This window comes from Taudactylus pleione, unplaced genomic scaffold (assembly GCF_031769625.1).
Source record: "Taudactylus pleione unplaced genomic scaffold, aTauple2 ptg000041l, whole genome shotgun sequence".
Lineage (NCBI taxonomy): Eukaryota > Metazoa > Chordata > Amphibia > Anura > Myobatrachidae > Taudactylus > Taudactylus pleione.
In genome coordinates, this window is record NW_028284443.1 from 34649202 (window position 1) to 34676800 (window position 27599).

General features: G+C 45.8%; 1 protein-coding gene across 1 annotated transcript in view; it reads right to left on the reverse strand.

Annotated features, from left to right (window-relative positions):
- Nucleotides 1–27599, reverse strand: part of ITGBL1 (integrin subunit beta like 1) — a 407377-nt gene that overhangs the window by 174998 nt on the left and 204780 nt on the right. Inside the window, exons 6-7 of the mRNA XM_088456594.1 lie at nt 12720–12860; nt 5389–5535 (exon numbers count right to left, since the gene is read on the reverse strand). Of these exons, the coding sequence (XP_088312720.1) occupies nt 5389–5535; nt 12720–12860 (288 nt within the window). The remainder of the gene's footprint in view (nt 1–5388; nt 5536–12719; nt 12861–27599) is intronic.

A 27599-nucleotide genomic window follows, 5' to 3' on the forward strand; every position in this document is an offset into this window, starting at 1 on the left:
TAAATACCCCCAGTAGTTGTGCCCCTTCCATTGCCCCCAGTAGTTGTGCCTCTTCTTAAATACCCCCAGTAGTTGTGCCCCTTGCAATGCCCCCAGTAGTTGTGCCTCTTCTTAAATGCACCCAGTAGTTGTGCCCCTTGCAATGCCCCCAGTAGTTGTGCCTCTTCTTAAATGCCCCCTGTAGATGTGCCCCATAAAGTAGTGCCCCCAGTAGCTCTCCCTCCCCTCCCACACCCCTGTTAAAAAAACTTACCTGTCTTCGCCCCACGCTGTCACGGCTCCCGAGTCCCGCCATCACTGCTACTGCTGCTGCCGCTGTCTGCTGGATCTAACTGGATCCAGTAGAGGCGCGCAGGCTCCTCTCCTCTGCAGTGCGCGGGTGACGTCATGACGTCACCCGCGCAATGCATCACTGGGAACGATGGCCTCTGAAGCTATCTGTATTCAGAGGCCAACGTTCCCACTTACCTTAGTTGATCGCGATCTACGGGCGGGAGCTCCGCGAGCTTCCAGTAGATCGCGATCAACCTTTTCGCCGGGCATGTGGCCAGGGGTTGGGGACAGTGTGTGGGGGCCCCCTATGTGTGCGGGCCCCTGGACGACCGCCCCTGTCGCCCTGCCCTTAATCCGGCCCTGATGAAATATAGAGGAAAGCCTTACTGCACTAACTGTAGTTATACACGGCATTCACAATATCTCCGTGATCGCAGGATGCTGAGCAGACCACAGCAATCCATTGGTGTTCCTGGGTGGAGTCGGGAAGGTATAAGGAGGCCGGAACTGTGGGCGTGTTATGGGAGCTCCAAGGTTGTGTCTGCGTTCCCAACCGCAGTCCCAACCACAGTCTCAGAGGCTATTTTTAGAGATATCTGTGCAGGCCAGGACTTACTCGAGGACGCATTGTGCGGCCGATGTTGTGTCGATAGTGGTGTTTTCTCAAACCCCAGAGGATCTACACACGCAGCTAGGGGAAGGTGATCTAGCATGATTTGCTCAGTCAGTCACACACTATTTCAGGTGGGGAGTCTGGGCCTCATTCAGAGATGTACGTTTATCCCATAATGAACGTACATCTCCAACTGTTAGGAGTCTGCGCCTGCGCAGGACCCATTCTACGCATGTGCAGAACTGGTCCTGCGATGTTGCTTGCAGACCCTCCCAAGCCGCAACATGATTGACATGCTGCAGCATTTGGGAGGCAGAGCATGGGCGTACCTGGTTGCCGTTCCCGGAAAAGGGGGCCCCAGCCAGGCTGCGGGAAGCTTCAGCTCCCACAGCCTGATCAAAGGAGCAACCATTGCGACCATCGGTGAGCCTGCAATGTCAGTGCTGGTATCGCAAATGCAGCAAGGGAGTGTCGGACACCTCCTTCAGCATTTGCATATGAGATGGATGGATTTGCACAGCTGCTTGTGTGCGGCTCTGCAAATCCGTCCAGCTCTGAATCAGGCCCTCTGTTAGCAGACATTAGCATATTTTCGCACATAAATTGCAGTTAGGAACTGATTGGTTCGTACTTTATATCTGTCTACTTTATCTCTCTCCAAAGCATAGTACATAGACCCCTGTGTCCTTCCGCAAGATACTGTAATTCCAGCTATATTTTTCTTACACTGATAGAGCTCTGTCGATCCGTACTTGTTTTCATCGTACAAATGCTTCCCTCCCGCTGTCTGCCAATCAAATCACAACCCTATGACAGTTTATAAGTAATCAGACTACATAGTTTATTTGTTGCATTACTATGTATAAGTACATAATTTTATCCAACATTAGTGACCTCTGGCCCTGAAATTGTGCACCATTTGTATAATGGACAAGGTACTAAATTAGCCTTAGTGCATCTAGGCCCTGATTCAGAGCCGCTCGCTGCTGGTGGCCGCTCGCTGTGAATGTGGGCGTTTTTTTTTTTGGTCTCCAGCCGCTCGCAAAAGCTGTGGGTGACCACCCACAGCTATGCGAGCGGGCTGGAGACCGTCATGATTATCGAGACCATCAGGTTTGCGACGAGACCCTGGGGTAGTGTCTAACTGCCCGGGTGGAATTCTTGCTCTAATAGAGCAAGAAGTCCACTACTGACATCAGTAGTGATGTCAGTCAGCCCTCCTACAAACGCCAGGCGTTCCTAAGGGAACGCCTGCGTTTGTCCAGCCACCCACAAAATGGGGCGAACTGTCAATCAACATCAACAGCCGCCCCGTCTTGTTGCGAGCCCCGTAGTGACGGAACTTCAGTCGCTCACAGTGGGCAACCATCGGGCCGCTTGCGAGCGGCTCTGAATCGGGCCCCTAGTCTTTAAATTGAAGCAAAGATGCACATAGTTTTATGCATGCTGGAGACTTTCATGTATTGTTATATACACAAACTGATGCTGCAACTAAAATGTGCTGATTTACTATGAGGGATAATCCTTAGCCTCAGGTACTAAAGATTTTATGGACTTCAACATGTGACGTGTACCCCCAGAGGTATATCAGACATACAGTACTGTATTCAAGGGGTAATTCTACCACTTACTTTAATTCCAAATAACCATCTAAATATATATAAGTATTTAATAAATATATAAAATAATACATAAAACATAAGTTGCTATTTGAGAAATATTTTACATATTGAGGAAACACATTTACACACTTTGGGCTCTATTTATTATCATTATTTTTACTAAAATAAAGTGAAAAAGGGTGTTTTCACACCCTTTTCACATTATTTTACTTTCACCTAAAGTTACTAAAGGGCAATTGGAGTAGAATTCGTAAAATAATACTCCAACCCCTAAATATCACTTATTTTTAGTAATCAGATCGCATTTCCCATCATTGTAATGGGAAATGCGATCTGCCTGGTAGTTACTAAAAATAATTTGTGAAAAGAATACCGGGGGAAACCCTGTGATAATAACACCTGGAGGTGGCGTTATCCAGGGTCTCCCCCGGTTACCGGACTCCTGTTTCGCTCTAACAGGCAGAGCAGAGCCTGGAGCCGGCCCCAGTGATCAGCTGTGTGGTCTAAACAGACCGCACACTGATGACTGCTTAAAAAAAAAAAAAAAAAGTATATATAGTGAAAAAAAACTTACCTGAGTCCAGGGACCGGAGATCGGGGCTCCGGGGATGTCCTCCCTCCGGTCAGCTGGTCTCCCATCATTCACTGGGACCCGGTCATCAGGTGACCGGGTCCCAATGCAGGATGGGATGTCAGCTGACCGGAGCCATGGAGGACATCACAGGAGCCCCGCTCACTGAAGGTAAGTGCAATTGAGTGAGGGGCGTCGCGATCGTTGGGGCAGGGCTTAATTACGGGGCGGGGCTTAACGACGGGTGGTCGGCGCATGCGCTTGTCACGGTATTTTCTGTGAAAATTAGGTTTAGGCTAGGGGAAGGGGGTGTTAGGGTTAGGAAGCCCCCTGGGAGACTTAGGTTTATGATGCAGGGAAGGGGGTGTTAGGTTTAGGCACTTAGAGGGGGATTAGGCACTAGGGGGGGAGGTTAGGGTTAGGCACCCCTAAGGGAGGGTTAGGGTAGGGAGTAGGGTTAGCAGCACTTACCTTAATTAGCCATCGGGATCTTCACCCCTGCCGGGCTTCCGCTGTCGGGATTTGAACCATGCGGCCGGTGGTAATACCTACTACACCCATATTGGCCGATCAATTGATCGGCCAATATATCTGTCAGTGTGTACCCAGCATAAGCCAATAAGTTACCTGGTGGATTTATTGCTGTTTTCAACCAATGTGTTGCCGATAAGAGAGATAAAACTAAACTTCAAGCACTATTTTGTTTTAGGCTTAATCAGAATTCCTTTGCAAATAGGTATGTGCCCTGATCTATGGAAGAAACTGCATGTCAGTGAGGCTGTCAACTTCTAGGTAGCCATGTTGTGAGAAGATGCAGGATATTATAGATTAGGAAAGTGTGGCAAAGATAGCTTGTTCACACACATGGATGTTACTAGAGGTCCGTGCATATATATTTTTTTGAAAACTGTTGAATATGTGTGTACTATTGGTGATGGTAATAGCAGAGTAATAGTACACACCAGTGGATCCCTCAAAGTCACAGAACAGCCAAGTACTTTACCAGTGGGGTGGCTTATTAAGCAGTAATGTGATTGTACAGCCGTACTCTCACAGTTTTGCACATACAAACATGGAGGGGAGCTTGTGCAGAGCATACAGGTAACAAGCCGATGACTGTATGTGGGTAGCGGTACCTGTGTAAGCGGTGATAGCAGGCATGTAATGCAGGATATCGCAGGGTCTCTCAGAACTATGTGGGACACATCTGTGTCTCACTGTACTTCTCAGTTACAGTGCCAAAATGGAACCGCACATTTGCAGAAGACCTAATGGCAGCCATCTTGGTTAGGGATTGAGCCCTCCTTAAACCGTCAAAAACTGCAATCAGGAATATGTTCAAATGAAATTTAAATGATGGTAGGTAAGTGGAAAAGGGCTACTTTTTTATAGAAAATTGAAAGGCTGATAGGTTAGAGCACCAGGTGCATGTTGTTTTTCGCCAACATGTGTATATGAAGCTTCTGTCATATACTGCATATTACCTTCCTAAGATGCCAGAAAGCTCATGGCACAATCCATGGGACACTAGCTTATGGTCTTATGGTGGTGAACCTTAAATTCACTTTTGCAAATTAGATAAACACTACAACACAATCTGGCATTTTAATTTGCCATCTAACTACAATACCACTGTAACATGATACCAGACATTGGTCTCATGTCTGTGAAGTCCATGTAAAGGGTTCAGGGTTCACTTTGCCTATCAAATATTCAAAACACTCTTTATACAAGTTATCAAATTATCTGTCCAGGGGAGTCTAGATACGAAGGGGCTTGCCATGGTGGTGCAGTCACACCCCAAAATGATATGGCCATGCCCCTTCATGCAGAGGTGCTTAAACAGAAGGGCCCAGGTGTGTACACAACAGGGCGTGGTCACGTCTCCAGATACTAAGTTGCCACACCCTGTAAATATCTCCTGGTTGCGCTGTGCAGCACAATGCCCTTATTACCGTAGATCCCCATTCAGAAGCATATTATGGTTTCTAAACACATTAACCAATCCAATGACTCAATATATGCATATGTGTAACTAATGCATAAACGCCTTACTTTGCAATAAGAAACTCTGTTTGACCCAGTATATGTTTGAAAATGAGAACGCTCATGAATTTCTTCCTGGCAAAAGATTTTACAAATAGATAAATTATTTTTATTACCAATAAATTTAGCTCCAGCAATGCTACAGAACAGTGCTACAGTACTTTTATGATGACTACTGAATATTAAAACCTTTATCAATATCTAATCACATTTGGTGTAGATGTACTGTGCAATGTTATTTATCAGGAGAATATGTGACATACCTCTTCCAGAACATGGCAGAGTGGAGCTTCCCTGGCATTTTTTTTTGCTTTCCTCTGTTGACAGAGAGCAGGATCGTGGGTGTTCGCACTTCCTTCCCGTCCATCCTTCTTTACAATCACATCGCCCACAGTTACATTGTCCATGACCTGTACCAGTAATAACAGCACTTCCATCAAAGCCAACTCTAAGCAAACAATGACAAATGTTAGAAATGCCACACTGATAAAGTAAAGTGAGTTTTTTCATACTCAGATATCAAGCATTTAAGTTACGGTTTTCTGAAAGTTCCCCACATCTCTGCCAACATGTTTTCTGCTTATGGAAAGCACAGAAGACCAGAGATATAGGGGTCTATTTACTAAGCAGTGTTAGGAGACAGAGTGAAAAGTGGTAAGAAAGTGATAAGGTGCCAGCCAATCAGCTCTCAACTGTCATTTTTCAAACACAGCCTGTGAGATGGCAGTTGGGAGCTGATTGGCTGGCACCTTATCACTGTCTTATCGCTTTTCACTTTGTCTCCTAACACTGCTTAGTAAATAGACCCCATAATTAGTTAATAGGGGCAGCACAGACGGTGTAATGGTAGCATTACTGCCTCACAGCACTGAGGTCGTTGGTTCGATACCCACTACGGCCCTAACTGTGTGGAGTTTGTATATTCTCCCTGTGCTTGCGTGGGTTTCCCCCGGGTACTCCGGTTTCCTCCCACACTCCAAAAATATACTGGTAGGTTAATTGGCTCCTAACGAAATTACCCATAGTGTGTAAGTGTGTGTAAGTGGTAGGGAATATAGAGTGTAAGCTCCACTGGGGCAGGGACTGATGTGAATGGCCAAAATATTCTCTGTAAAGCGCTGCGGAATATGTGTGCGCTATATAAATAACTGGTAGTAATAATAAATAATAGAGTCTCAGTCGGGGAGCCCCAGGAGCATTATAGCCTATTGTAGGCTATGCTATCAGAAATTCTTGTGCTCTACATTGCCAGATACATTTTAATCTGGAAGCATGGCAAGGGTACTGTACAGTATATAGGGAAAGGATGTGGTATGACTTGTCGGCATTCGGAATGTCGAAAGGTTCTGAACAGCAGTGGCTCCTGCCCTCTTACCTGGGAGGGGCTGCTGCTGCTGCTGGCTGGTCGGGCTCCTGGCTCCTGCGCAATAGCTCTGGCAGGCATCGGGACTGGCGCATGCTCATAAGTGGCGGTGGTGCTGCGCATGCGCATAACACTGGCATTTGGCTGCAGCACAGAGAATCTGTGTAGGGCTGCCTGAAAGGTAAAGCAGCAGCTTCCACTGGAAGCCTCTCTGCTACTTACAGCCCAGACCTGCAGTCCCAAGGGGAGGAGACATCAGTAGTCAGATGGGCAGTGAGGCCAAGGTCTGGGTCACAGGCACAGAATAGGAACGGTAGTGTAAGCCAAAGTTCAGCAGGGGTGCAAAATGGAAAGACAAGCTGAGGTTGGATTCACAGGCAGAGGTTCACAACGTCAGATGGGTCAGTCAGAATGATTGAAGAACTGAAGAAACATGACGGTTTAATAAGAATGCAATACAGGTAGTAATGCTAGAGTACTGACAGCAGAACTGATACTCTGGCACCAGTATGATACACAGTGTGAGTTATATAGACAGGGCAATCGAACTTGGCGACAAGCTGATGTCATTCATAAGCTGACCCCTAACCCATTTCTAGAAGTTGCTCCTGCAGCACACAGGACAAAAGTGACAACAACAACCACCGCTGACTACTCAAGGAAGAGCAAAAAACGCAGCCAGGAGCCAGTGTAGCTCCCGACAGATGTGTCCCTCAGACCAGCCGCAGGACACCAGCATGGTGAGGACAGGGGTCCCACTGCTGTAAAAGGTAAGTCACAACAGACTTGAAGCCGTGAGATACGGAATTCCGTTTAAGAATGTTTGGATGACATTCAGAATTTCCCATAAATGCTCATGAGAGTTTAGATCTGGTGACTGAGAAGACCATATATGTATCATCAGTGTCATGATCATGAAATGATCTGGCTTCCACTTATACTGTGATGGGGGGCTTTGCCATCCTTGAAGACACTTTTCAAAACAGGAAATAAATGCTGCAACATGGGATGAAATTGCTCAGTACCATTAAGTAGTCATCACAACTGACTTTGCCTTCTAAAAGGGAAATAAAAATACCCAAATCTTGTCAGGAAAGTTCATACAAGAGTAAAGTATAACTTTGGTGTCCTGCTTGTGGAACATTAGCAAGTTGAAGTGTCTTGGTTCCTGAAACTCCTGCCAAATGCGCCCCAAACTTCTCTTTTCGAGTTGCTGTGGTCTCCTCTTGCAGCCAGATATATGGACAACCAGGGAAGATCTGCATTTTATACATGACACTGACTATGCCTGGATGTTATTTGTAAAAAAAACACGAGTCACAGGTGCGGAGGCCCCTTACTCTCAATATGCTTGGCGTCTCACACTTAACCATGTGTTTCGATTTTTTTTTGTCCACTACCAATACGGAGCCCAGATATTAACATACAGTATAATGTGAATTGTATACAACAAACAAAAAAAAACAAGTCTACTGTAAGGTTGGATGGGGCAAATTTCTAAGGTACAGATACCAACTATAATAATACACACTGCATTAATTCCGATGTGCCAACTGCAACAGCTGCAAAAAGAGAAGTGGTTTATAACACAAAGTATTGCTATCACAGGCTGCAGTTTTATTGCTGTATATGTCTGTCATTGCTAACTGCGGATAGAAAAAATAAATTAATCATGTGTATAAGGCATTTGCTAAATATTAATGTCACATTACCCGACTCAAATTATCGACATGTTTTGCATGTACAAGTATTCAAAGCATTTCATGCTCACAAGGTTTTAAACATCTGAAGAGATTTTGAATACCCATTAAAAAGAGTAATAAATGATAGCCCTTTTATAATGGTCTCCTGTAATTACTTTCCACAGCTCTGCTGATGTGATGTGACAGCTTGAGCCTTAGTCTTGCCGTCCAATGACGTCAGCAACATAACAAAAAGTAATTACCACCTTGTTATCAATATCCTGATATTCGCTTCCACCAATGTCCTGTATCACCATAGCCAATTACCAACTGATACACATGCAAAGGGAAAAATAACAGTTAGTTTAAATAATAATAACAACAAGTACATGTAAATAGGATATGGTGGTGATCACCATCCCCAAAAATTATTAAATATACAGTACTATCACAGACATCATTTATCAATGTAGCATATTTTATGAAGAATTTTACCTTTTCTTTAGTGTATTACACACACACATGCACATGAGTGTATGTGTTCCTCTAGGGAGCAAGTATGACACCATCTTATACTTTTTCCAACTATCAAGTCCCTGAGTGCTGTTTGTTTCTCAAAGGGCCCCATGGAAGGCCACAGAGAAAGCAAGTGGAAATAAACAAGTTTTGTAACCGGAAACCGACACACCTGCAGCGGCCACTATTATAGCAAGAGCAACGCCGAATCAATTGGCAGACGCTTAAAGGGAGAAAGGTAACCCCAACCCTTCAAGGCTTTCACAATAAGAAAGCTCTTGGTAATGTCAGGAAGGCTCTTTAATTGAAGGAAAAATTAAATCCCAGCCAGGGAGCAAGAGATAGAGGCCCTGGATCTGCCAGACTGATTAATCATTCAAATAAAAGAAAGCATCAAACAATGCCCACTCTTACCTAAATGCCTAAGTGCATACAGGAGTAAGCCTCTCAAGAGTGCCACTAAGCACGTAGAGTGACCGGGGCTGGGACCGTACTGCTAAACCCTCCATGCCAGCTCGATGACCTGCCAAACAAAAGAAGGACAAAGCTCACCTACCTTATCCACCTCAGGGGACAAAGGACCTCATTCAGACTCGGTCGTAAGCGGCCGCTTGGTCATAAGCATCCGACATTTCCAAACCACGCATGCGTACGGTTAGTTGTGCGCTTGTGCGTACGAGACCTTGCGATCCAAAATGCTGTCGATCGTTCGACTTATGAGCAGGAAGTGGCTTCCGAAAGTTGATTGACATGAAAGGCCGTTTGTGGGTGTTGACGGGGGTGGTGGACTAAAAAAGCAGGCGTTCCTCCCCGTTTTCAGGCCGTTTCAGGGGCGTACATAAATTACCTGACATAGAAGGCCGGAAGTAGTAAAACGTCACTCTGCGAGCAGGTTCGAGGCCTGGCTGATCGTACAGCTTGAGGTTTGGTACATGCTCTCTCACGCCCCAGTTTACAATCGATACTATCGAATGTTACTGATGTTAGGAGTGATGTTTCTATTTTGAGCCATACAATGCAAGCAGCTAATAATCGATTGTTGAAGCTAATAACACTGCTAATTGGCATGTAATTTATTCAGCTGCGTTTGCATTAGCGAATAATAACAATAAATATATTTCATGGGGATGGCTTATTCTATGCGGATTTTTGTAAATTTTTGGTGTAATTAGCACACAACACAAGTGGCCGCAACCATCAGAAGAAAATTAACATACAGAAACTGACGATTGACTCGATCGCTAGCTGCTGTCACTCGCTAGCTAGAATAGGTGCATTGTTCACATATGTGCGTCACTTTGGTTGCCACCGACCGGCCGTGCGATTGCTTCCTTTTTCAGTTTTGCGGTCGTTAGGCATACGACCGAGCGGCCGCTTCCGACCGACTCTGAATGAGGTCCAAAGAGTCCTGAGGTGGATGAGGCACTTGCGAGGAAATGAGACCCAGCCCCGTAGTACGACAAACCAATGGGGTGCAGACATGCAGGCTGAGTGGCTTCAAGCCACACCTCCACATCCTTGCAACCGGAATCCATAATCAACACACCATCCTGCTTACAATAAAACTTCTATATCTTAAAATTGCCATGCTGTTCCCCTCGAGCTACGCTACATGCTATGAAAAAGGTGGAGATACTGTTTTATATTGACATGCTCTGTTGGTCTAGTTTCTAAACAACATGCAGTGAACACATAAAATCCAGCAAACCAATTGCCGTAGGACTTGAAAGCATCAAGCCCCATGCCACCCTTTGCTCTTGCCAGTATTTAACGTCTTCTTAGCCTGCTCAGTCAAAGCAAAAATGTCAAAGTAAGACTACTTATTAATTTTGCTCCAAAAGCTGGCTCTAAAGCCATGCAACATCACTATGTTGTCACAACAGATAATATCCTGCTAGCACCTAGTGCAGCACTTATCCGCACGCAGGAATGCCTGCCCCTCCTAACATGCCTAGATGCCTCCAATCTGGCATATTTCGCTGCATGTCTACACACTTAGAATTGTCAGATAGGGAAGCCAAAGAAAATGAAAAAGATGACAAGGTACTAGAAAGTTCATCTGCACCAAGAAGCGACCCACCTGATGTCCCAGGTGGATCACTTCTAGACAGCTGCAATGACGAACCATCATCGATGTCTTTGTAATCCTCAAAACTATAACTGTCCTCATCATCTGCAAAAGAAGGTAACACAGTGTCGCAGGCCAAAACCCCAGCCGGAGGAAGAGGACCAGGAGAAGTTGTGGCAAGAGCATGATACGCAAGTGGCGAGAGCTCTGGACTGTGCTGCACAATTAATAAACCCAAAGCGTACATAGATTGCAGGCATCATTCTGACAAAGGGGCGGTCTACACCAAAATAGAAACCCGTCAAGACTGGTGACCATGAACAGACCCTGAAGCCAACACAGCAAGTAATGGTGCAAAATAGTTAGCCATGGAAGTCATCACAGCCGAGTCCGCCATGGTATCAAATTGTGCCGCCACGACAGGACCCCTGGACCCTACACTAGAGCAACACTGCACTGATTCTATGTGGGAGGGGGAGGGAGATGGAACAATGGGTGCCCCAAGGGAATCAGCAGCAGGGGCAGAGGAAAAATCAACAGCACCCAATCCAGCTTCCTGCTCCATATAAAGTAATGATATGAGCATGCTTCCATCAATTCAGGCTGTGATTACACATATTGATACTTGCCCAGAAGAGCAGGGCAGGTGGAGTAGAGCCCTGTGCCATTATTGTTTGGCGCCCCCAGCACGCGACTGAAACGGGGCATGCCTAATTTCCATAGACCATGCCCCTAGATGACAGCATCAGTGGTGGAACTGCCGGAGTCAATGGAGTCAGTCGCCACCGGGCGCCATCCCTGAAGGGGCCACCTCCTCCATTATCACCCGGCCGTTCCATGTCCTACCTGGCCTGCTTGTAAAAGAGAGGAGCCGCGGAGCTGAGTGCCGTTCAGTATCAGCGGTGCTCCTCCTCCATGTCTGGACTATGTGTGGTCTCTGGTTGCGGACGTCACGTAGCATGTGACCGCCCGTGACCCTATGACTGCCTGCCTGAGGAGCCGGGACTCGGAGACTACATAGCGTCGGCGGCTGGCAGTTGACGTCCTTGCCGTGCTGTGGCAGACTGGCTGTAAAAAACATTATAGTAAGTCTGTCAAGTGCAAGCCAAGGGGGGGGGAGTGATATATTTAAATAGCACATATTTAATTACTCAGTCATGTTTGGGGGGGGGAGTGATATATTTAAAGAGCACATGTTTTAATACTCAGTCATGTTTGGGGGGGTGATATATTTAAAGAGCTTATATTTTATCACTTTGCCATGTTAAATAATTTTACATAACAGAGTGATAAATTATATTCTCTTTCAATATATCCCCACCCCTAACATGACAGAGTGATGAAACATGTGCTCTTTAAATATATCACCCCCCCCCACCCCTTACGTGACAGAGTGATAAGACAGGGGCAGAACTATGGCAGATAATGGAGGCACCAGCACTGAAGGGGCTCCTCCTCAATCGCCCATAATATATTTACCCCATTTAGGGCTGTAAATATAGAAGGGACGGGGGGCACCAAATGATAACTTGCCTCCAGGCATCTGTGATGAACTTACGCCACTGGGCGGCATCCTCCCGTTTTATGCACATGGCATCCATTCAGTTTCACCGGCACCACTGCTCTCTGCTTAGCAAAGCAGCGCTGCGGCGGTGCATGCTCCCAACCTCCTGACCACTAGCAGGACACTTCGGCCCATGGATGGAACAGCGGGACAGTGCCCCGGAAAACTGAAATTACGGTTATGAGCGCTCCGTATCTTTGGGGTGACGCCCGTGTTCGACCGCACTGGTTGAACACCCCAAGAGCCGGCCCTGCAGAAGAGGGGTAACTTCACATAAGCATGTTAAAAAGTGAATATAGAATACATTTTAAAAGAGTACATTTATTTATGCACTGCATCTTCAGATATTGGGTTCATTCCCAGCTATATGTTTGTATAAGATATTATCAGACATTCCTTACCTGAGCAGAAATCATCAGAATACCTGTCGTACACTGACTTACAGTTCCTTTCATCACACTCACAGGTATCGCCATGAATATCTCCCCAGTCACCAGTTGGGTCTACATCATGGCACGTACATTCACCACAAATACACGTTCCTAGGAAAAAAATGAAAAAGCATTTTGTGTGTTAGAAATGATAACAAATGGCAGGCAGGACGCATAAACTATATCTGTACTGTAGGAAGTTTCCACTGTACACATTACAGATTCTATTTACCCTCTGCCGGTAAGCACAAAATTCCTTGTGCAAAACAGGATTATATGTTTTGCTGTCTCTTAGCATTTGCTGAGATAAGACGGATAGGCATGAAGTGACATAACTAAGCAGTAATACTGGAGGAAGTGATAACTGAGCTGAATCATACAATACAACAGATTTTTCTTGTGAAGGAAGTAGGAACAAAACTTTAAGCCACATTACCCCTTAACACCAACTGTATCATTAATTGAATATTCCCCTATAAATACATTTGATATTTTAAACCATATACATTTCTTATTTCAATGAGATTGCAATATTATATCACTATTTGAAACTACTTTTTAACTTAAAAAAGAAATAATGGTAATTTGAGGAAATAGCACAGTTTGAAAACGTGCATTTTATGTAAAGATGCAAGGATTATTTTGATTATCCCTTTTATGGAAATATATAAACGTTTGTAAACGATTGGTCAGAGATTAGGGGGTATATTTATCAAAGTTCGATTTTACTTTAGTTTTGAAGTTCGATTTAGCTCACCTCAAACCGAATCAAATCGAAAGTACAAATCACTCTTCAAATACCTCATTTACTAAAATTAGATTTTAGAAGCATTTTCTAAATCAAATTCGATTTGGTTCGGTTTTGAACAATGATTTGATGTTCGATTTGGCATGTTCATGTACAAATTGAAATGCAAATCCCACTTCAAAACAAACTGCAAATCCCCGAATGAATAGAAATGCTTCATGCTTTCACTTTCAGTATGAGCAGTTCATTTTCACACAGATACATGCAGACATCAGTGAGATGCATGCATGTATCTTACTATAACAAGCTTAGAAAGAGGTAAATTTTAAATAAAAATGACGTGGGGTCCCCCCCAAAACAGAATCAGTTCTGGACTTTTCATAGCCAGTCAGTCCTGGTTGTCTAAGTACAGGGGAAAAATTGTGTAAGGTTCCCCCTGTACTTAGCACAACCAGCACTGGGCTCTGATCCTGTCCTGGTTCTGGAATTACAGGGGAAAAATTTGTGTATCCCCCTGTAATCTCTAGAACCAGCACCGGACCCTATCTAGCGGTGGGCCCACGGGCGGCGGGGATAGCCCCAGGCTATCAACCTAGGTTAGGGGTGCCCTGGAGAGGGGGAACCCTTTATTGGAGGGGTCCTCAACTCCCCAGGGATCCCTGGCCTGGGCTGACTAGCAGTCAGGGCTGATGCTGCGGCTGGGGGGCCCGTGATAGGGCTCCCCTGGCTGGGGCATCAGGCCCTTGCTAGAAAGGGTCCGGTGCTGGTTCTAGAGACTACAGGGGAACCCTACGCAATTTTGTCCCCTGTAATTCCAGAACCAGGACAGGATCAGAGTCCAGTGCTGGTTGTACTAAGAGCCTGATTCAGACCCGCTCGATAAGATGCATACACTCGCTGCTGCCGATGGTATGCAGTGTGTATGCATTGTGTGCATGCATATGCATCACAGTGCGTATGTGCATACCTTAGCGAAAGTTCACAATGCATTCACTCACTGCGCATAGACTGCCCAGCAGAGTGAGTGACAGGATAAGCCATTTGTAGGTGGTAACAGGGGCTGGCCATTAAAAATGGGGTAGTGGTGCAAACGCAGGCGTGCCTGAGCATCTCAATGGTGTTTTAGAGGTGTACATAATTAAAAGACAGCATAATAGTACTCGTCACCTGGCTTGTTTTTACACTGAAGTGCTCGCAGTGCTTGCGGCAGGGTATGGTCAACCTCAAGCGCTGCGATAGCATCCGATGTACCGATGTACACTTCCTGGACATGATGTGCACAAGTGGTCATCTTAAAACAGGCTGGTGGGTGTCTGCATACACTATGTGTTCGCTCTAAGAAATACTGGGCGTGTTAATGCATTGCTGTGCGTTAGCACTGCCTACGCAATTTGCATACACATGGTGCGAGTGAAGTACAGTGGAACCCTACGCAATTTTTTCCTGTACTTAGACAACCAGGACTGGTTATGAAAATTCCGGTGCTGGTTCTGTTTTAGAGGGAGATCCTATGTCATATTTTATCTAAAATTAACACTTTCTAATATTTTTACAGTAAGATACATGCATGCTTCTCACTGATGTATGCATATATCTGTGTCAATCCGACCTGCTCATGATCAAACCAAAAGCATGAAGCAGGTCTATTCATTTGGGGATTTGAAGTTCGATTTTGTGTTCGATTTCAAATCGAATAATAGTAAATAAGGGATTTGTGTGTTGGTCTATGTAAAAGTACCAATATTTTTCCGATGTTCGATTTGAGTGCGATTTGAGTAAAATTCGGTTTTAAGTTCGATTTTACATTCGATTTGGCCTTTAGTAAATACCCAAATGCAAAATCGAATGCAAATTGAATGCAAATCGAATTTACCGCTAGATGTTTCATTGTATATAGATTTCCACTTAATGGGCCTAATTTTGAGTTGGTTGTATTGTCTATGTCGCACGTAGTTGCTGATGTTTTAGGTCTGTGCATGCATCCCAGTTGCATAGCACATGCGTCCCGATTGTTAGTGCTTAAACATACAGTCTGTGGAATTCAGTGGGCGTTCCTCCTGTAAACGGCTGCATCCAAAATTGCAGAGATGCTCACACAGGAGGCTACGGTCAGAAGCTGCACCTGACATAAGGATGCACAAAGCCGGACGTCTCAGTATTAACAAAGTCGACCATAGCATTAACATAAAGAAGCAGATGCAGCTGCGCAAAGAACTCAGCCATGGACATGTCTGAGTGCGACTCAGAATCAGCCCCACAGTGTGGTACCTCGTTAAGGGCTCTATTTACTACAATCCGCATATTGAATGCGGATTGTAGTGTGATATTACCGAGTGAATTCGCATTGCGAATTCAGGCAATATCACAGGGATTTACTATAAATCCCTTGCAGGGACAGAGCTTGTGATAAAGCTCTGGCCCTGCAGATCCCATCCGCACTCTAGTCGCGGTATTTTCGGAAAAAATACCGCGACTAAGAGCCCGCACATGCGCCGACCCACCGTCGCTGCTACCCCCCACTGCTGCTAAGCCCCGCCCCCCGCGATCGCGGACCCCAGCGACCCCCCCCCGCGACCCCCCCCTCCCTTCATTACACTTACCTGCATCCTCCTGGCCTCCGGTGATCTTCTCCGGGCTTCCCGATCAGGTGATCTCCCATACTGCATTGGGACCCGATCACCTGATGACCGGGCCCCAGTGCACTGTGGGAGACCAGCTGACCGGAGAGGAGCCATCACCGGAGGCCCGATCACCGGTCCCTGGATTCAGGTAAGTAAAAAAAAAATGCTAAAATTTTTTTCTTCTTTTTTTTACAGCAATCAGCTTGCGGTCTGTTTAGACCACACAGCTGATTACTGGTACCGGCTCCCGACTCTGCTCTCCCCGTTAGAGCAGAGTAGGAGCCCGGTAACCGGGGGAGACCCTGGATAACGCCACCTCCAGGTGGCGTTATTATCACAGGGCTTCCCCCGGTATTTTTTTACAATTTATTTTTAGTAACTCTGGTCGGATCACATTTCCCATTACAATTATGGGAAATGCGATCTGCTTTACTAAAAATAAGTCATACTAAGGGGTTGGAGTAGAATTTTACTAATTCTACTCCAATTGCCCTGTAATAACTACAGGTGAAACTAAACTAATGTGAAAAGGGTGTGAAAACACCCTTTTTCACTTTATTTTAGTAAAAATAATGTTAATAAATAGAGCCCTAAGTGAGCCCCGCTACAACACTTGCAATACTGTATACTGTATGTCATATACTTCATTATATTATAACCTGCCTTACTATTTGTGGGTAATGAAGAAACACTGAAACTTAAGGGGACCATACATCTGAGATGGATTGCCCAATTCCCTTTTCTGCCGATGCCGGGTATGGGAATTAAGGATATTAAACACATTGAACATTCACAATTCCCCGATCCCGACCCTAAAATGGTCGGAATCGTGAAGTTGGGGATTTTTTATATGTTAAATTTCCCTGATCTGCCAACAGAACGGTGATCATTGATGGCCACTAAATGGCAGAATAAGGGTTTAAAAGATGTGGGACAAGTATATGGGGGTGCTCTATTGATGGGACATGTATTTTTAATCTTCGAGGTGGGAGTTACAGGTTTTTTTTTTTTTTTTTAAATGACACCAAAAAATCCAATTACAGGCATTTTCATAAACAGCAAATGTATCTAGAGCACTAATTAGCCAAAAAAAACCCACTTATTTTTATACTGTTATAAAAAAAAAAATCAACAATTTCACACCTTTTAAGAGCACCAAATACTTTGCTTTTGGCCACTTATAGACTTCTCTGCAGTTATCTAATATTAATTTGCACTTTTTGGGGTACAGGCTTCCCCATTTTTCTCCACACTTAACGTCGCCAGAATTACCACGCAACCGCTGAGATAAGCCTATTTCACTTGAATTATGCGTTAAGTGTCAGTGCGCATACTGTCAACGTAGTAAGTGAAATTATCAAATGATAAACGCGTTAAATCAAGCCACGGTAAACAAAGATTTTATTGCTGCTATTTATATTACCCCAATGTGGCGATTTTACGCCGCTAGGATTTCTGAGTTTTGCCAGTGGTTTACTAAGCTGAAAACTGCCGCACAAGCCCTGTTTAGATCACTATCCTGATATCTTCACATAGAAATACAAACAACCGCTGCAAAGAGGCCAAACAAAAATGAGTTGCCTCTGACAGGTGTGTTTATCTAAAGAACTGCACGACGTTTGCCCTAATGCCCAGTACACACTAGACAATATCTCATCCGATCCGGCTGGATCGGATGCGATATCGGGCACATCGTCTAGTGTGTACCCTCAATGTCACTGACGATGCAGACTCCCGTGCTTCGTCAGCGACATCGCTTGTCGGACCTGCATGCCGGTATGACGGATGATATTGTCAGTGGGGGCCATGCTGCCGAATGCAGCATGGCCCCGCCATCGCTTCATCGCATTTGCCATGCCGGCACCCACTGGGTGCCGTCGCTAATGAGGTTGGTATACACTAGACATCGCCTATTGTGTACCAGTCTTAACAGCTTTAAAACTATTAGAAAGCTCCTGAACAATGCCATGGAGGTATATTATGATAAGTGGGCATGTCTACCAAGTCCAACTGAAGTGATCACCAGTAGCTGACATGTAATTATCTCAGGGGCATCTTAAGAGAGAAGGGGGCGAGTGTGCACTCCCCGTGCGGGGACCCCTCCTCTCTCCCCGGTGGCCAGCAGCCGACTCACTCGGCGGGCCGGCCACCGGAGCATTAGTAGACTCCGGGCACTAGAGTGTGCTTGGAGTCTAGTACGCATGTACAGAACGCCGGAAAAATGGCCGCGGCGGCCATTTTCCGGTATTCTGGGCAGTGCTGACACCCGACGCGAGACCACGGACAGGTAGGTTTAAACTAATATGGGTGCAGGGTGTGTGGTGCTGGGCCCGTGAGCCCCGCACTGCACCCATTATAGATATGCCACTGAATTATCTTTAGAGAGGTAATATTTGCTGGAATATATGTGTATGTGCTCTTAAGTTAAATACCAAGATTTGTGTCTAGAAATCAGATAACAGACAAGTCCGACATTGTTCCTGACAGGGCATGGCATAGGTGTTTGAAATTATTTAATATTTCCTAGTAAAATACCATAAAAGTAAGGATCATTGTACTACTGAACTTTACAATTTTATTTTAATCTACATTGAATTGGTTATATTTACTGTTTCCATTTCCGTCTCACCACTCCACTAACACATTAATTCCTCACCTCTATAGTAATGCATCCTCTCCCTCACTGTTATTGTAAGACATTACTCTCTCTCACCTGTGTACTAACACAATCCACTCCCTCACCTCTGTAGTAACACATTATCCTCACTCACCTCCGTAGTAACACATTTCCCTCCGTCCGTGTTGTAACATGTTCAACATAACCTTCCTTCATCTATGTAGAAATACAATCCCTCGCTCACACTTGTAGTAACACATTACACTCACTCACACCTGTAGTAACTTATTTCCCCTCCCTTACCTCTGGAGTAATAAATTCCCCTTCCTCACCTCTGTAGTAACACATTCCCCTCCCTTGCCCGTGTTGTAACACATGTGACATTACCAACAGTAATCATTATTATAAAAATAATATTTTCTTCTTGTACACATATTACATTCCAGTTTTAGTCTGGGGTATTTTACTATAAACTGAACCATTGTACAGTAATTGTTATCTAATGTAGCAGTGTTCTAGACAGCGTTGGTTTTATATGCTCACAGTCCTCAGATGTCATATAGCAGGTAGATAACCCTGGTAGCGGGATTATTAATTATTTCAGAAGAGAACAGCTGTGGAGGGAGGCTGTACCATAATCCATGATTGATTGAGCTGTCTATTTTAGATTTTATTATGGTTGACTAGATACAGTTGATTTGTTAGTGGATTGTTTATAATATAGCTGATGACATTATAAACCCTACATACTTAAAAACCTATATATTAAAACTTTTCTCTTGGTTATCTTAATATATACAACTATAATGTATGATCTGAAAGTAAAATATTTAGTACTAGCAGTTATGCCCGATATTGGCCATGCTCAGAGCTCAGAATTTCTCTCTTGTATTAGTTACTGCTCTAGTTCACCTATCCCAATGGGATACGTTCATTATCCTGGCAGATGGGATTTCGGCGGTCAGAATGCTGGTGCCGGAATCCTGACACCTGTCAGAATCCCGGCGCCGGCATCCCGACCGCTGGAATCCCTAAGGTAAGTAGCGGAGTTGGGGGGATGGTTAGGGGTTAGGCACAAGGGGGAGGGTTAGGCACTAAGGGGGAAGGGTTAGCTTTAGATTGCGGGAGGTTAGGTTTAGGTACCAGGGAGGGAGGGTTAGGGTAGGGAGAGGGGGACGCCAAGATCCCGAACGCAGGCATCCCGTACCCATCTCAACACTCACACACTCTCTCTGCCTAATATCCTCTCTCACTCTTTCTGTCTGCATCTCTCTCTTTCTCTGTTGTTTTCTCTCTCTCTTTCTGAATGGATTTTAGGGACATGCTTGTACTTCAGAAGTGCTAGGCACAACAGCATGGTCACTCTCTACTGTGATGTGGCCACAACTCCTTTTGCGTGCCACGCTGTCACATGCAAACTGTGGGCCTGATTCAGAGCCGGACGCTATTTGCGGATGGTCGTTCCAAAAAAGGGGTCGGCTATTTAAATTGAGCGCTCGCTCTTTGCGGTTTGTTGACGCCTCTATGTCTGAGCGAGCGAACGAAAAATGCGTTCGCTATTTTGTAAAGACGCCCCTTTGCAGTTCGCATCACACGTCATCTCTGGTATTTATTAGATTAATCGGGTACATCGAAAGGCATCTGAACTGCTCGCAGTGCTTGTGGTAGCTTTTTTCTACCGCTATCACTGCGAGCAGTTCAGGCTAAAAGACAACCAAGTGATGTGGTCGATGATGCTCCTTTAATAATTATGCACTCCCATTAAACGCCCTTTTGATCGTTTGGCACGCCTGCGTTCGGATCTCCACTCCCCCGTTTTCAAGCACCTTCCCCTGTTACCACCCACAAACGGTACATTCTGTCAATCAAATTAGCAGCCCCTCGCTGTTTTGCGAGCGCACGATTTCCGACCGCAATGACTGGTTTGCGCATGCGCATTACGACCCATATGCATGCGCAGTTGTGCGAACATCGCTCAGAGCGAACGAGCGGCTGCTTACGAGCGGCTCTGAATCAGGCCCTGTGTCCCAATTGTAGGACTTTAAAAGTTTCAATGTGTGATTTAAGGTATCGTGCAAAGATGCTCCGCACAGCAGTACTACATATATTTCATTTCTAATTACCTGAAATGCTTTTTTTTATCACCGCAAATGACCAAGTAAGGGGCTTATTTATTATAGAAGAAAAGTGGCGATACACATACCGTCACATTCATCCAATTGCTATCGCCATCTCTGAGTGGCAATATCAGGGGAGCATATGTAAAGAAAAGCTTTAAAATGAAGAATATTTTATAATAAAAGTGTTTTAAGTTTGGGTTTCCAGTTACAGTGTGCAGGTGTAAGTTGGCAGGTTGGCTCATACATGTGCAGATGGACCCAAGACTGGCAGGTGAAGTGGTAAGAGGGGTGTAGTAGGTATTACCACCGGCCGCATCCCGACAGCGGAAGCCCAGCAGAGGTGAAGATCCCGAACGCTAAATAAGGTAAGTACTGCTAACTCTACTTCCTACCCTAACCCTAACCCTGCCTTAGGGGTGCCTAACCCTAACCTCCCCCCCAAGTGCCTAACCCAAACCCCCTCTAAGTGCCTAAACCTAACCCCCCCTTCCCCGCAGCCTAAACCTCAGTCTCCCGGGGGTTGTCTAACCCTAACCTCCCCCCGGGGGTGCCTAACCCTAACCCCCCCTTCCCCTAGCCTAAACCTAACCCTCCCTCGGGGGTGCCTAACCCTAATCCCCCCCGGGTCCCCTAAAACCTAACCCTCCCCCCACGCGGCTGTCCGCGTCCGGCTTACCTTTTTTCGGTATGCCGGACGTCGGTCTTCCGGCGTAGGTCTAATTACAGGCGCCGTCGGCTTCCTGAATACATCCCGGTAAGATTACTCTTCTACTGCCAGACAGTATTGCTGGGCTCAGCTGCTATAGTGATATTTTATTGTTAAATAGTGAAGATAACAGACTTCGGGGGAATTCAGTTACAGGTGATACGTTATAACTGGTGAAAATAGGAGGCAATTAGCCTCCCAATTTCCCACGAAAGCTTTGTTAATTACCGACAACTGAATGTGTGTTGAAGAGCGTTAAAATGGGTTATCGGCTGTTAACACCCAGAATCCGTGAAAACCGATAACAAGCACACTAATCAGGGATTTTTTTTCTGGTCTCAGGACCTGAAAAAAATCCCTGATAAGTGGAGCTAATTGTGTAGGGTCCAGCGTTCAATTAGCACACGATAACTTAACGGGTCTAATTGTATACCTCCCTTCCTATCACTAAGATAAGTTGATAGAAAATCTATGTTATACCCATTACTTAATAGAGGTCTATGGGCCTGATACACTATGGATCGCTATTGCGATCGCAGCTGCGATTAGGCTCGGAGGTCTGCTGCGAAAATATGCTAATGACTGCAATCGCAAAGCCGTCGCACAGCCAGCATGGAGACGCCCACTAACACCCATTACCTCTATCTCACATCCGTAATACCTTGAAGTCCTGCGTATACATCGGGAACATCGAGTAATATCTGCCCCTCACGCACAATTACAGCAGGTCTAACCTCACTCAGAAATTGCTAACCTCATTGCACGCAGTGAGTACACAAGCTGCGTACGCCTTCGCAGTGGCTAATTTATGCATGCCCATGCAATGGCGTTCAAACGGACAGGCACACCTGCATTTCTCCAACCACTCCCCCCAAATGCTCACAGCCTGTCACTCACTCTGTGATGGCTTTCTTTCTGTGTGAGTGATCGCAGAGCGATCACAATGTTAACTCGCGAACTGCGATGCATAGACATGCTCAGTACGCACCATCGTCCGATCTGCGTACACCGTTGCAGTTGCAATCCGTAATGAATCAGGCCCTATGTTTGATATACAGTGGTTTCCAGGCTCTCTATGGCCTTCTTAATGGAATTGTATTTTCCCTCTATTAGCAGCATTCCAATGGAACACAAACAGTATTTAACTTACATAACATAGGACATATTGGGCCTGATTCATTACGGATCGCAACTGCGAATGCAATAGCAATTACGCACGCAGTACCACTGCAACAGTAGGTTAATCCAATGCAGTCGCAGCACAATATAAGGACGCCCACTTTACCTTACATACATCCATAATCCTTAGCAAGACTGCGAAACAATCGGTAACATCGAGTACCATCGCAGCCTCACGCACACTTGCACAAGCTCTGACCTTACTTAGAAATTGCTATCCTCATTGCACGCTATGAGTACTCAAGCTGCGTAGGGCATCACAGTGGATAATTGTTGCATGCCCATACAATGGGGTTCAAACGCACTGGCATTCCTGCGTTTTGCCAACCACCCCCCTATCACCTCCCACAAATGGTACTTCCTGTCAATCACTTTGCGATGGGTCTGCATGGTCTCTGCGATCGCAGTCCCAAGCACAGTGGCTGTTCGCGCAATGCGATGCCTACGCAGAACGCAACAATCGGCGATTGCGTTGCATATTAGCTTTTACGATCCTTGCTGAATCAGGCCCATTGATCCCTAGGTCAAAATGATTAGACCAAATTTGTTATTATCATTTTCATATTTTATATATTACACATACGCGTATTTTATATATACTAGGGGTGTGCACCGGCCACTTTTCGTGTTTTGTGTTTTGGTTTTGGATCTGGATCTTTCTTCGTGTTTTGGATCTGGATTGGTTTTGCCAAAACCACCCTTCCGTGTTTTGGGTTCTGGGTTTTGTGTTTTGGATCTGTATTTTTTTTAAAAAAAGCATAAAAACAGCTAAAATCACAGAATTTGTAAGTTTTTCTGCTCCTATGCTATTATTAACCTCAATAACCTTAATTTCCACTCATTTCCAGTCTATTCTGAACACCCCACACCTCACAATAGTGTTTTTATGTCCAAAAGGTTGCACCGAGGTAGCTGGATGACTATGCTAAGCGACACGAGTGGGCGGCACAAACACGTGACCCATCTAGGAGTGACACTGCAGTGGCAGACAGGATGGCAGTTAGAAAAACTAGGCCCCAAACTGTACATAATGCAAAGAAAAAAAAGAAGTGCAAGATGGAATTGTCCTTGGGCCCTCCCACCCACCCTTATGTTGTATAAACAGGACATGCACACTTTAACAAATCAATCATTTCAGCGCCAGGGTCTGCCACACAACTGTGGCTGAAATGATTGGTTCGTTTGGGCCCCCACAAAACAAGCTGGCATTTAATGTGTCCCTGCGCAAACTGGCTCTACGGAGGCAAGATGTCATCCTCATCCTCCTCATCCACCGATTCCTCACCCTCTTCAGTGTGTACATCCTCATCATCACAAAGTATTAACTCGTCCCCACTTGAATCCACCACCACAGGTCCCTCTGTACCTTCTGGAGGCTGGTCTCCCTGGAAGAGCTGATAATTCATTTTGATGAACATCATCTTCTCCACATTCTGTGGAAGCAACCTTCTACGCCTTTCGCTGACAAGTTCCCGGCTGCACTAAACACTCTTTCGGAGTACACACTGGAGGGGGGGCAACTCAGGTAAAATAGAGCCAGTTTGTACAGGGGCCTCCAAATTGCCTCTTTTTCCTGCCAGTACAGGTATGGACTGTCTGACATGCCTACTTGGATGCTGTCACCGATGTAATCCTCCACCATTCTGTCAATGGTGACAGTATCATATGCAGTGACAGTAGACATGTCAGAAATTGTTGCCAGGTCCTTCAGTCCGGACCAGATGTCCAAACTTGGTCCTGCCTGCCCTGCATCACCGCCAGCGGGTTGCTTAGGATACCTAAGTTTTTTCCTGGCAGCCCCAGTTGCGGGAGAAAATGAAGAAGGAGCCGTTGACGTGTCACGTTCCGCTTCAGCTGACAGTGTGTTCACCAGCAGGTCTTTGCACCTCTGCAGGCTTGTGTCGGCCGGAAAGAGAGACACCACATAGGCTTTAAACCTAGGATCAAGCACGGTGGCTAAAATGTAGTGGTCTGATTTCAACAGATTGACCACCCTGGAATCCTGGCAAAGCGAATGAAGGGCTTCATCCACAAGTCCCACATGCCGAGCGGAATCGCTCCGTCTTAGCTCCTCCTTCACTTTCTCCAGCTGCTTCTGCAAAAGCCTGATGAGGGGAATGACCTGACTCAAGCTGGCTGTGTCTGAACTGACTTCACGTTTGGCAAGTTCGAAGGGCTGGAGAACCTTGCACAACACGGAAATCATTCTCCACTGCGCTTGAGTCAGGTGCATACCCCCTCCTTTGCCTATGTCATAGGTGGATGTATAGGCTTGTATGGCCTTTTGCTGCTCCTCCATCCTCTGAAGCATATAGAGGGTTGAGTTCCACCGCGTCACAACCTCTTGCTTCAGGTGATGGCGGGGCAGGTTCAAGAGTGTTTGCTGGCGCTCCAGTCTTCGGCACGCAGTCGCTGAATGGCGAAAGTGCCCAGAAATTTTTCGGGCCACCCAAAGCGTCTCCTGCACGCCCCTGTCGCTTTTCAGAAAATTCTGCACCACCAAGTTTATTGTGTGAGCAAAACATGGGACGTGCTGGAATTTTCCCAGATGTAATGCCCGCACAATATTGGTGGCGTTGTCAGATATCACAAATCCCCAGGAGAGTCTAAGTGGGGTAAGCCACTGGGCGATGATTTCCCTCAGTTTCTCTAAGAGGTTGTCGGCGGTGTGCCTCTTACTGAAACCGGTGATACACAGCATAGCCTGCCTTGTAACGAGCTGGCGTTTCTGAGATGCTGCTACTGGTGACGCTGCTGCTGTTGCTGCGTAAGGTGATACATCTACCCAGTGGGCTGTCACAGTCATATAGTCCTTAGTCTGCCCTGTTCCACTTGTCCACATGTCCGTGGTTAAGTGGACATTGTGTACAACGGCATTTTTCAGGACACTGAGGACACTTTTTCTGACGTTTCTGTACAGTCTCGGTATCGCCTGCCTAGTGAAGTGGAATCTAGACGGGATTTGGAACCGGGGACACACTACCTCCATCAATTGTCTAAATCCCACTGCACTAATGGCGGATACCGGACGCACGTCTAACACCAACATAGCAGTCAAGGCCTCAGTTATACGTTTAGCTTCAGGATGACTGCTGTCGTACTTCATCCTCCTCGCTAAGGACTGTTGGAGGGTCAATTGTTTAGAAAAAGTAGTGGTGTTCCTACTTCCTCTCTGGGATGATGAACGACTCCCAGCAGCAGCAACAGCAGCAGCGGCAGCAGTAGGCGTAGCAATGCAGGATCCTCCAGAGGAATCCCGGATAGGAGAGTCAGTCATGCCAGTGACATGGCCTGCAGGACTACTTCCGATCCTGACTAAGGAGGAAATTGACGAGGAGGGAGTTGACGGTGTGGTTTGCAGGCGCTTGGATACAACAGGACAACGGGATTTAGGTGTCCCTGGACTGCTTACGGTCTTAGCCAAAGTTTCTGAACTTGACAGTAACTTTTTATGAACGCGCTGCAGGTGCCGTATAAGGGAGGATGTTCCTAGGTGGTTGACGTCCCTACCCCTACTTATTTCACCTTTACATATGGTACATATGGCAAGACAGTTGTTGTCCGGATTTGGATAGAAATATTGCCAGACCAAAGAGGTGGAATGTTTGGTCTTCTGCCCAGGCATGACCGTGATGGGCTTTTTCATCCCACGGACAACAACTGTCTCCCCCAGAGCCTGATTTAAACAAACCACATCACCATCAGAATCCTCCTCGCCAACTTCCTCCTCAGCGCCAGCTACACCAGTATCCTCATCCTGTTGTACTTCAACAGTGACATCTTCAATTTGCATATCAGCAAGTGGACTGTGGGTGCTCCTTTCAGCACTTGCAGGGGGCGTGCAAATGGTGGAAAGAGCCACCTCTTCCCGTCCAGTGCTAGGAAGGTCAGGCATCGCAACCACCACCACACTTGGACTCTCCTTGGGGATTTGTGATATCTTCTTAGAAAGCACAGTTCTTCGCTGTGCTTTTGCCAGCTTAACTCTTTTGATTTTTTTAGTGGGAGGAGGACTTCCATCGTCATGTGAAGCTGAACCACTAGTCATGAACATACTAGGGATCGACCTTAGTCGTTCCTTGCCACTCCGTGTCGTAAGTGGCATATTGGCAAGTTTACGTTTCTCTTCAGCTGATTTAAATGTCTTTTTCAAGGTCATTTTCCTGAACTTTGCCATTTGGGATTGTATGTGCCCTCTACTATGACATTGGGCATCGGCCTTGGCAGACGACGTTGATGGCATGTTATCGTCTATGTCATGACTAGTGGCAGCAGCTTCAGCACTAGGAGGAAGTGGTTCTTGATCTTTCTCTATTTTATTTTTATCGGAGAAAGTTTGGTCCTCCATTTATGTTATATCGATTTGATATATACGTGCGGCTAAACACAGAAAATAATTTTTTTTTTGGTTTGGACTGGAGTGTACTTTCGGGGGTTACAGCACCCTTTAACGGTCAAGCCAGCCGGCCCTTTACTTATGACACAGGCGCACGCTTGGCACTACTTTGTTGATGCACGTGCGGCTACTGCACACACAATTCACAAACACAGAAAATATTTTTTTTTTGGGTTTGGACTGGAGTGTACTTTGGGGGTTACAGCACCCTTTAACGGTCAAGCCAGCCGACCCTTTACTTATGACACAGGCGCACGCTTGGCACTACTTTGTTGATGCACGTGCGGCTACTGCGCACACAATTCACAAACACAGAAAATAATTTTTTTTTTGGTTTGGACTGGAGTGTACTTTCGGGGGTTACAGCACCCTTTAACGGTCAAGCCAGCCGGCCCTTTACTTATGACACAGGCGCACGCTTGGCACTACTTTGTTGATGCACGTGCGGCTACTGCGCACACAA